General features: G+C 50.0%; 4 protein-coding genes across 4 annotated transcripts; 2 read left to right on the plus strand and 2 right to left on the minus strand.

Moving 5' to 3' along the window:
* Window positions 1-2,900: 2,900 nt before the first annotated feature.
* J7T55_007978 (uncharacterized protein) lies at window positions 2,901-3,933 on the plus strand (the record flags this gene model as incomplete). Its single annotated transcript, XM_053131126.1, has 2 exons — window positions 2,901-2,990; window positions 3,046-3,933. The coding sequence occupies 2 exons, from the start codon at window positions 2,901-2,903 to the stop codon at window positions 3,931-3,933; spliced, it is 978 nt and encodes a 325-aa protein (XP_052990814.1).
* A 1,815-nt stretch (window positions 3,934-5,748) lies between these two features.
* On the plus strand, window positions 5,749-7,530 carry J7T55_007979 (uncharacterized protein; the record flags this gene model as incomplete). Its single annotated transcript, XM_053131127.1, has 4 exons — window positions 5,749-5,950; window positions 6,020-7,329; window positions 7,387-7,449; window positions 7,501-7,530. The coding sequence occupies 4 exons, from the start codon at window positions 5,749-5,751 to the stop codon at window positions 7,528-7,530; spliced, it is 1,605 nt and encodes a 534-aa protein (XP_052990815.1).
* A 449-nt stretch (window positions 7,531-7,979) lies between these two features.
* Window positions 7,980-8,570, minus strand: J7T55_007980 (uncharacterized protein; the record flags this gene model as incomplete). Its single annotated transcript, XM_053131128.1, has 2 exons — window positions 7,980-8,450; window positions 8,514-8,570. The coding sequence occupies 2 exons, from the start codon at window positions 8,568-8,570 to the stop codon at window positions 7,980-7,982; spliced, it is 528 nt and encodes a 175-aa protein (XP_052990816.1).
* A 1,531-nt stretch (window positions 8,571-10,101) lies between these two features.
* J7T55_007981 (uncharacterized protein) lies at window positions 10,102-10,510 on the minus strand (the record flags this gene model as incomplete). The annotated part of the gene is made up of 2 exons (XM_053131129.1): window positions 10,102-10,198; window positions 10,275-10,510. The coding sequence occupies 2 exons, from the start codon at window positions 10,508-10,510 to the stop codon at window positions 10,102-10,104; spliced, it is 333 nt and encodes a 110-aa protein (XP_052990817.1).
* Between the last annotated feature and the right edge of the window lie 374 nt (window positions 10,511-10,884).

Consider the following 10,884-nt stretch of genomic DNA (forward strand, 5'->3'; position numbering starts at 1 on the left):
TAGTCGAGGAAGACAAAGTCGAGGGGACAGATTTTGTGATGGGAATAAATTTTAAAGGCTAAGGTTCTCGGCGAAAAGATTGTCAGGGAAAGATTTGAGAGGAAATAGGTTGAAGGGAAAAGGGAAAAGGTTAGTAAGCAAGTGATTGAGCTGTCAATTCACTTTGAAGCAGCCGGTACCTAGGTACTTAGTCCGCTAGTATTTTGCAAGATCTCGATCCCCCGGCTCCAGTCCTCGGCGACCGTCGTCGTCCACGGGCGCAAACGGCCACTGCCTGACTGGGCACGGCTCGCTACGACCGCCCAACATCCACTGGTCACAATTCCTCGCATAGCTGCTCCCTCCCACACGTCCAGAATCCCGATTCTGTACAAACTCTCGGCACACGTCGGCCTCCTCTGCGAATTACCTCTGAACTACCAGCAGAGACCTTGGCCGCATATTCACGACTTGGACAGGTTCGATAGGGAAAGTGAGAAAGGAGCCAACATCGGCGTCAACCGTGTAGGTGATATCAAAAGCGCCAAACTGATAACGACCTCCGTACGGAAGTCTGGAATTGGCGGGGACATCGACAGCCTTGGACTAGATTTTCTACAACGCGTTGAGATGCGGCCCGACTTCAACAACTGCTCGTAGGCTTCGAATTAAAACAAGGATATTAGAATCATGCGGCTCTTTTCTGACACATAGGATCAAACCACAATATGGCCTTCAGACTGCTTAGTATATTCACATTTGGCATATAAAATAAGACGTTCTGGAGTAATCAAGCTCCTTTATTGATTCTCTAAGCTACCTTGTTGCAATGTTCCAGACTGCCCTGTCCTCCATTTCCCAACTATTTTGTCCATCGATTTCCCAAACTACCTTTTCCTCGATCTTCCAACCTGCCTTAGCCATCAAATTCCCAGACTCATAACCTTAGGTGCGGTTCCCACCTTTAAGATTGAGGATGAGGCTGGGGCTGGGGCTGAGGGGGAGGAGTAGGAGGAGGAGTTGGGTATGGGTTAGACATTGCGTTTGATGCTTTCTGCTGTTGTGTTGGTATTGGGTTGCGATGCTGTGATTTTTTGCAGTATGGTAAAAGTTTGCGGTGGTGAGGATCAAGAATGGAGAAGTCAGAGCCAGGATTCCTCATATTTATAGACGAGTGCAAGTGGGAGGCTCTCGGTTGCGAGATTTGGGTTTGGCATGCCTATTGTTATTTTTCGCTTAGATCTCTCGATACTTTAACGTAAACGAGACAAGGGGCATAGAGGACTGTTAGACAAATCACATTATATCCTTTCTTACAGCATAGTGATGTTGTTCAGTTGTCTATTCATGCTTTCAAACAGCCGCCGCAATAATTTCGCACCGGCCAAGGGCACAAAACATTCAAGCATTCTTGGGCCCGACGTATACAACACACCGTCAACACATTAAAACGACACGAGCGGAACAGTCAATCTTTCACGCTCTTCGAACACAACTGCATTCTTTGTCTGGGCCATTGTTTGGCTTTGATCGGACATTCACCCTCCCACTTCGAGCCGATTGGCTTTGTTGACAACGGCTCATCATAGAACTTGGTCGAGATTCCGTGTATCTTTTTTGAGGTCTCCAATCCGACGGGTACTCTGCGTCTCGGTGAAGATCCTGGAGAATAAGATTTGGATCTGAAAGGCGAGTGAGACTTTTCAGTGTTGAACTGTTGCTGCCGTTGCGTTTCCTATCGTAAAGCTCGTGACGCCCTTTCGATGTGTTAGCATGACAACTCGTGCACCAGATACTTGCAGCGTTTGTAGCGGGCGCAAATTTGCGAGAGTCAGGACACGACACCATGACCCCATGAATCGTCTTGCCTCACAAGAATGGATCTTTCTGAATGGAACATCGAAGCTTGATCTGGGTCCACTTCAAACTTGCTTCGTTCCGGAACCCTGAGCAGGAGTTCGACTACGCCAGGTCTTCATTGCAATGTACTTCATTTTTGTACATCAACACACTATATTTCATCTTCTGTTTCTATGTTTCAAGCATGATTTCAAACCACTACTTCTGGAGGCATAACTTCAAATATGCAGGCTATGGCCAAGATCGTCATCGACTTGGGCCGACTTCACGAGTACATCGAGTGACTTTGAAACAAGATACTTGCGGCCGGAGTGGAGGCACATGCCTACAATGTTCAGCCCGTGTGCCCGATGGAATGTTTTCTGTATGAGATCAGCACGATTTCATCCTCTTGACAGTCGTAAGTCACTGCACAACGCCATGATGTGAAGCCATTTGTATTTTCAGATAGGAGTTTGCTTCTGGCCGCAGCCTCAGCAGCTATTCCCCACAGGCCGTCTTAGAAGATCCAGTGAATAACGGGAAGTGTGCCTGGGAAAACCGGGGCCATCGGCGAGGCTCTTGATTTACAAATGTCTGGGGTCCAACGACTTATGCTTTGGACTGCTTTCCGGCTCCCCCTTACAGCACACTTGCAAGCACGACTACGGGTGGACCCGAGACTTGGCGTTGTTGTTGGTCCCTACGGGAGTGGGAACCAACACTCCAGGGTTGGCCGTTAATTGGCCTATCCACAGGAAAGAATTTGTTGGTTGCGGCGCAGCACGGTTCAACCAAATCAGAAAGATGGTAGAAAATATGTTGTTGCAGAGAGAGTAATCAAATGCACTGCGCAGCCTACTGCAAATCTTTCCTGCGAAGCGTTCGAACATACAAGAGCCCTAATCTTCAGAATTAACTTTTTCAATCGCTACATTTCCGCCTCTCATCAACTCAACAACTCAAAGTAACGCATTTTGCTCCAACCTTACTAATCGTGCACCGTCAATCGAGACTTCTATCGTTTCTGAGTCTCGCTTCAGTCTAAAAAAGAATTTCAAAGAAAAAAAAAAGGACCAACAATGGCGCCTTCATTTGCCAGTCTCTGGGCGCAGATGTTCCCTGGAGCACCAACCTTTACAGAAAAAGACGCACCTAATCTGGGAGGCAAGGTAAGTTGCGTCGCCGAGTCCGTCACGAGGACCCGGGTTGACAACATCTTGATAGGTCTACATAGTGACCGGCTCGACGTCAGGAATGGGGTTAGAGCTTGCCCGAATGCTCTACTCGAAAGATGCTAAAGTCTACATAGCTGCCCGGGAAGAGGGAAACGCTATTGCGAACATCCAGAAAGCTGAGCCCACATCTAAGGGAGAGCTGGTATTTTTGCATCTGGACCTTGCCGATCTAAACTCGGTCAAGGCATCAGCAGAGCGCTTTCTTTCGGCCGAAACAAAGCTCCACGTGCTCTTTAACAACGCTGGCTACATGGCTGCAGACGACAAGAAGATGGAAACCACAGCACAGGGCTACGAGAAGCAGCTCGGCGTAATGTGCTTAGGCCCTTTCCTTTTCACCAAGCTACTCACGCCAACGCTCCGGGCTACGGCAGCAGACAAAAGCTCGCATACAAACGAAGTCCGAGTCGTCTTTGTGTCTTCCCTAGCAGCGGAGTTCTACTACGAGGAAAACAAGGGTCTTGACCTCGAGAACCTGAACTACCACCGCCCCAAGTTAAGCATCGAGCGGTATGGTCTTGCTAAAGTGGGCGTATGGGCGTACGGTGTTGAATTCTCGAGGAGGTTCAGTGGTGTTCTGGGCGTGCCTCTCAACCCTGGAAACTTGCGGACGGATCTGTTTAACCAGCAGGGCTTCCTGTTTAGGCTTCAGGTTCTTCTTTTACACTATCACCCCATCAAGGGCGCATATACCCAACTATTTGCTGGCCTTTCCCCCGAGGTCACGAAACCTGGAAGCTATATCCTCCCCTGGGGGCGCGTTGGGCCAATTTGTGAGGACTTGCAGAGGGCAGCCAAGCCGGAGAGCGAGGGTGGTGTCGACTTGACGTGGAAGTTTTGGGATTGGAGCGAAAAGCAGGTCGAGAAGTTTGTCTGACTGCAAAAACAGTGTGCCAACTTTTCTTAGTCTCCTCAATGTTGGTGGCTCGGTTTGCGTTAAAAGTAGACCAGAGGGTGATCGAAGACTTTGTGGAAGCGTCGAGCCTCCTAGACGCAGGTAAGCTTCGGGGCTGCTCATGGAAATCTTTGACTTTTCTTTCTTGTTAAGGCTAGATTAGGCTCATACTATGGTCCAATGCTAGCTAGCAACGATATAAAAACTGAAAACCACTAAGAAATCACTGGTCAGGTGGTCGAGTTGGGTAGGCAATTGGTTTCGACTTGGGCTGATGATCCCATGTTCAATCCCTTCCAGTACCAGTAAAATATCAGCGACGGTCTGCAAAAGACGGAGGTATTTTCTGACTCTTCAGAGGGTCTTTTTGACCTTTTTGCCCGTCTTACTCCCCCGCCGACAGAAGCAAGCCTGCAATGACTGACCCTTCATTCGAGCTTGGGAGGCTGTTCAAGTTTGGCTTGGTGGTGTGTACGCCGTGCTAGAGCCGTACTTCAGCTTTCTGCGTGTGAGAAATCTGCGTCTTACGAGAGGCTAAGGTCGACCGTTTTGTCTTGCTCACCATCTTCGCTCACCTCTTCCTCTCTCATTCGACATTTCCGTCTTGTCTCGCCTGCACTATTTACTCAGATGCTAGGTCTCCCAATTTGTCGTGCCATGTCTTCTACTACAACAGCATGGCAAGTTTCAAACAGGGGACTGGAAGTCTTGTGTCCTAGTTGCTGCCACGGGGGTGGGGTGGCTGTGTGATGCAGTTTCGAGTGTGAGCACCACTAGGGAGACACATCGGTCGCTCCAGGTATATTTTGTAGCCGTCTTTTTGATTCTGAAGTTGCATGATGCGATAATATGGGCTGTGGAAAGCGTGCTTGGTCAATAAATGGTGAATAGCTCCTGATTCAATTTGTAAGGTAGAGTTTGCAGACCACAATTACAGCCATTCCATTTGCCCAAATGTGTGAGGTTCCTTCAGCGCATTATGACACGAGTTGGACACATGATGCCGCTTGATCCACGACATTCTCAAGGCTGCGACGTACGGAGCACGGACACGATACGCGGAGCCGAATCGGATGATTGCTCTGGGTTCGACAGGTTGACAAATAACAAAGTTGTCTTGACGATAGAGCTACGACAGGCAGGCTACCATCGTACACAATTTTTTCCTTCTTGTAAAATAATCCTCTTCTGTTTTTGTCTTTTGAACGAGCTGTCTCGTACTGTTCTTCTTTTACTTCAAAGGTGCCATAACCTTGAGATAGCGAGGCTTGTTCACCAGTGCGGCCCAACCGGTAACTCCACCTTCGGGTATTCCAAGGCTGGTCAAAAGCTTCAAGGGATGGATGGCCGAGCCGAAGTGGTGATCTAGGCTTTAAGTTTAGCACCAGCCGAGCCGAAAACGTAGCACTTGTTGATCCGAAATTTACGGATGGGGCTTTACCCCAGAAAATGCAAGCCAAATCCGAACCGAGACCCCGGAAAGCAAAATGTGGGGGTGGGGCAAGACCAATCCGAGCTATTGGCAGTATTTTCCCCGGTCCAACTAGGATCGCGACATTAGGAAGACACGGTAGAAGGGCTCGGAGTCACGATGGACAGTCTCGGTAGCCCATCGCATATAGCTATATGTACCCAGAATTCCCTCCGGATGCAACGCTGCCTTCATAGGAAATACGCGCGAGAGCAATGTGTGCTTGACGAGCGAGACTCTTGCGCGTTCTTCCTCCATCTAGTACTGGACTTCATCAGCCCCTGATACTCGAAGACCAAGGCTCGATATTTGCACGTGAGCAAGCCATGGACAATAAAGAAACAGCAGACTTGGCGCATGTTGAGGCCCTCAAGCCTGCAACCGTGACTGCCCAGACTCGGGGCGACGTTCTTCTCGTGACCAGCGATGATGTTCGACGAGTACCTGTGCCAACGAATAATCCCAACGATCCACTCAACTCGAAGCCATGGAAAAAAGCAATTATCGTCGCCAATTGCTGCTGGTTTGGTAAACTTCTTCCCCGTCTTTGCCAAACCACCTCGACGTCTTTCCTCAACGTTGGCTAATGTCTGCAAGCGGTCTTTTCCCTACTAAGCGTCAGCGGCATCGGAACGTTCATGAATACCCTGTTCGAGCTGTACGCACCGGAGGGAAAGTCAGCCGAACAGGTCGTCGGCCTCAGCACCTATCCAACCATGGTGATGGCTCTCGGCAGCTTCGGCATGCTGCCACTGGCATTCGTCTTTGGACGCCGACCCATATTCCTGTTCTGCATAGTCCTGGCCCTCGTCATGGTCATCGTCGCGGGCACGAGCAACGACTTTGACACACACTTTGCCGCCCGTCTGATACTGGGCCTAGCCACCGGCTCCACTGAATCCCTCCTGCCGCTGATCCTGTCAGACCTGACCTTCCTCGATGAGCGGAGCTTCTACTTTGGTCTCTACTGGTCGTCCCAGAACGCGATCAACGCCGGTCTCCAGGTCGCACTGTCGTACATGATAGCCGCCTCGTCTTGGCGGTGGTATTACTGGCTCTTCGCCATCACCTTGGGCTTCGGTGTTGTCTCCGCCTTCTTCTTTCTCCCTGAGACTCGGTTCCAGCGCCCACTCGCTCTGGTCAACGGATATATTGTCTACACTGATGACTTTGGACACACACAGTTCCTAACTGATGAGGAGGCACGGGAGCCGCTCGGTGAGAGGATGGAGAATGAGTTGAGCGAGGAACCCGTCCAGAAAAAGACACTTGTGGAGGAACTCAAGCCTTGGAACAGCGTCCCTCCAGACGCCTTTCGAACGTGGCTAAGTGCCTACGCCGCCATAGCCAAGTCTCTGACTTCACCCGCGGTGTGGTTTGCTCTGTTGGCCTCGTCCATCACCCTGGGCATAGGCGTGGCTATCTCTCTCGTGTACAGTACTGTGCTCGAGGAATCGTTTCACTGGGGTCCAGAGTCCGTCGGTCTGTTCAACGTGGGAATCATCCCTGCCGCTATCCTCGCCATGTTCCACTCGGGCTGGTTCGCCGACAAGGTAAACATCTGGCTGGCGGCTCGCAACGGCGGTGTCCACAAGCCCGAGCACCACCTCGTCCACCTCATCATACCGTGTATCACAGGTGCCATCGGGATTGTGGTCTTCGGTGTCGTCGCTAACGAGCCTGAGAAATACTCTGCCTGGGGCCTTGTCTTCGCGTGGGGCATCTTCGAGTTCGCCTTCACTGCCGTTCTCATCACAACAACATCCTTTGCTGCGGAGGTAGTCCCAGAGAACCCAGGCGCCGCAATGGTTCCTGTGGTTGGTGGAAAGAACATCATATCGTTTGGCGCATCCTATGGGCTGATACCGATGCTGAACATGTGGTCATACTTGAAGAGCTTCCTCGTGGTAAGCCAGAATTCGTGGGCATTGCACGTCACTAAGTTGTCACTGACTCTTCCTTAGCTTCTGGGAATCTTCGTCGGCATCTTTGCCCTGGGTATCCCTATATACTTCCTGAATCCCAAGGTAAGGGTCCCTTCACCAGAACCTTCTCAATGACGCTGACATTATCTACAGTGGAGAGCATCAGCGCTGAAAAAGAAATAGTAAACTAAGCAGCAAGTGGCTTTGTGTAGAGACATCTGGGCGTGTATGGTAATCTAGTCTACAAGCTCAAAAACTATATCAATTGTATCATATTCATGATCAGAACAATGTAGCCAATCAATGGGACTTCTTGCTCAGCAACTCATCGACTAGGCAGCCCTGATTGCAAGCATGGAATGATCGCACCTCTCTGTCTGGTGTAATCTTGTATGTGCTAACTTTTGAGAACACATTCTTAGATCTCTCTGGAGCCATAAAGCCTAAAATACGCAGAAAAAGGGTCATAGTTCTGCGATCCTGCAGCATCACTTTATATTCTTCTATTTTCATCTGTGCGCTGATCCGAAATTTGCAAAACTGGTTTCTCCATGCCATCACCACCCATACTGCTTGCTATATAAGCTCAGTAGAGTTGTAAAGAACCCTATGATTCTCAATGTATGATTATATTACAACTCCGAGGTGCAGACAGGGACGTTGATGACCTGTCCAATCTGCAACAGCAAAGGGTCGACACCAGGGTTGGCAGCCTGGAGGGCATCCACCGTCAATCCCAAGCTAGAAGCAACAATGAAGAAGGTCTCACCCGACACAATGGTGTGGGTGGCTTCGCCGCTCTCGACGCACTCATTGTCGTCGGAGGGCTCGGCGAGGCAGGAGGTGTTGTCCGGGCTGCACGGGTAGGTGGGGACCTTGAGGACCTGGTCCAGGTTGATGAAGCCTGGGTTGGCGAGGTTGTTGAGCTTCGCAATGTCGCAAATGCCAGAGCTCAGCTTCTGGGAGATGATGGTCAGGGTGTCACCCGCTGAGACGGTGTAGTCGACAGTGGGTCCCGGGCTGCACGTCACCGAGGGTACCGAGCTCGCGTTGGTGCCTGTGGGCGAGGTGCCCGTGGGTGTAGGCTGCGTGCCATCGGGTTGCTGGATACGAGTTAGTCCAACTGGTGATATGGTAAAGAAATTCCAAATCCATCGACGGCTTACAGGCATGGCGGCAACAAGGCCGGCAACAGCTAGAAGGGAGAAAATGGAGGTCTGCATCTTGAATTAGGGCAGTTCTAGTAGTGGAGAAGAACGTAAGGAGTGTAGCGCGTGAAAGTATGAAAACGAATGTAATTCAGCGAAGTGACTGTCGAAGAGCTTGGTGATGGTGTCGATTTCAAGGGCATGATATGGTTGCCAGAACGTCTTTCCTTATATACCAGTCAAATCCATGATGTTCGACTGAGGATTCGCGGTGCCCCCTTACTCGGAGTCGACGTAGTGTCCGTTTACGAACGCATGTCAGTCCTAATTGAACTTGCCAAGGCGAGACTGACTGCCCGTTTGTTCTCACTCGTGGCTTAGGTCTCGGCATCTCGAGCTCCATTGCTGGAGATAGTGACAATGACAATGCTGGCAAGCATTAACCTCGTGTTCGGTGATCCGAAGGCAAACAGAAGAACGAACACTCGCCAAGGACTCAGGGGCTGGGTGGAACTGATCAAATGCTCTCTCCCTGCGAGGCTGAGATAAACTTTAAACTTATGCTAAATGTTGAGTCAGTTTTGACAAAAACACAATGCCAAGCTGGAGCCAGTACCCTAAAGTAGACATTTATACAGTCCCGCGGAACTGGTAAGACCCCATTCTTTTGATGTCAGCCTCGGACATGTGCTCTTTCATCGGTGTCGTCGCCCGGATGTCGGTAAAGGCCGTGTCAAGTAACGGAGAATGCATCCCAGAACTGGAAAACGTGTAGCATGGGTGATTCCCCTATCTCTTTCTGAATGAGAGTCTAGGTCGAAGCTTTTAACTTGATAGAAAGTTACAATGAAAAAGTTGGCTCAAATCTCAACGTCGACCAGAGAGAAAAGGGGGCAATGTTCTGTCTAGACTACCCAGGAGGTCTATCCATGCGTCAACTGCGAAGAATCACAAAAAGGGAGGGTGCTGCAGAAGTCTACTCATCCACCAGCCGCTTCATGAAGGAACACATTTAACAGGTGCAAGAAGCAAAAAGCAAAAAGCAAAAAACTCGGTTGGGCTCAACCGGGATTTGAACCCGCTAAGACGGTGTTAAATTTTGTTCACTTGAAGGCAATTGAAGTTGCAACTTACGGGCCTCTTGCAGTGCGCTGGCAACCCAAAGCAAGAATCATACGACTAGACCATTGAGCCGGTGAGAGCGCGATTTTTGTGCGACTCATGTACATATCAGCCCCACCCGTGCGGGGCCCGATCCCAACACGGTAACTAACATCACCAGGACAGAAAGGGTAGATTACCATGACAGCCTTGGCTCTCGATTCACTGGAGAATCTATACGTTCATGGAGTTTCGAATGATGCCTCCGTAAAGTCTAGGTTGGGATAAAAAGGAAGGACTCGATGTACTTGAACTTTAGAGCCATGAACAAGACCGATAGACCCACTGGCAGTCTTCTCCTGGATATTAAACAGAAGCAAGATTAGATGTCACAAGACCGAGGGTGTCACACTTTCAATACGTGTAGCGCGGTTGATGAGAATTTCGTTCTGTAAATAGTTCGTTTGCCAGCTGTGATTCCCATTTCTCTTTCCCACTCCCCTGTTCAGTCCACATGAAGATTCTCATCATCGTCCGACGACGCGTTCACGTTGTACTTCCGTATTCCCCACCTTATCAACTGATGAACATACTGCCTTTTGCTTTACATGAAAATGTTTGGTCAGCAAGACTTGGAAGTCTATATCGAGTTTGCGGGTTGTGATGTCGGCGACTCACCTTGCTTTGAAGCCCCTAGACATTTTCATATGCTTTCTGATCTCATCCAATGTCTTTCCACTTAGGTACAGCTGGCGAATCTCAGACTTGTGGGTCTCCCAGTGAGTTGGCTCAATCTTCTGGAATCGACCAGGGCGGCGGCGTGCAAGCCCATCCACAATGCCCGTGACTTCGATGTGGGACGCTGAGGTGGTTGCCAAGCCTTGATGTTGGACTGGACTGTATGAGCCGAGCATGGAGAGATCGCCATGGTCGGAATCAGAAGTGACAAATGAATCTTGATTTCTTGCGAGTGAGCACTCCTCTAGATCACAATGGCGCTTATGCTTGTGAGTCGAAGTTACAGAGGCTCCCGTTCCATGTCGGAGGAGCAATAAAATTGCACAACACATAAGAGAAAGGATTGGCGGAATGAACAGTATTTGATAATTTCCCATGGGCTGTTCGGGCCCTGCGTCTTGATCATGTGGCTGTCTGCCCCTTGACATGAGCGGAGGCGGTCCTGGCGGGCGTCCTCCGGTCACATTGCACCCTGCGATCTTCCATTCATGCTTTTGTGAGGAATCAGCCTCATTCAGCGTAGCCTTTCGGCTGGACGGAAGAAAATGTA

This window comes from Diaporthe amygdali (assembly GCF_026229845.1).
Source record: "Diaporthe amygdali strain CAA958 chromosome Unknown NODE_25_length_736740_cov_64_583793, whole genome shotgun sequence".
NCBI lineage: Eukaryota > Fungi > Ascomycota > Sordariomycetes > Diaporthales > Diaporthaceae > Diaporthe > Diaporthe amygdali.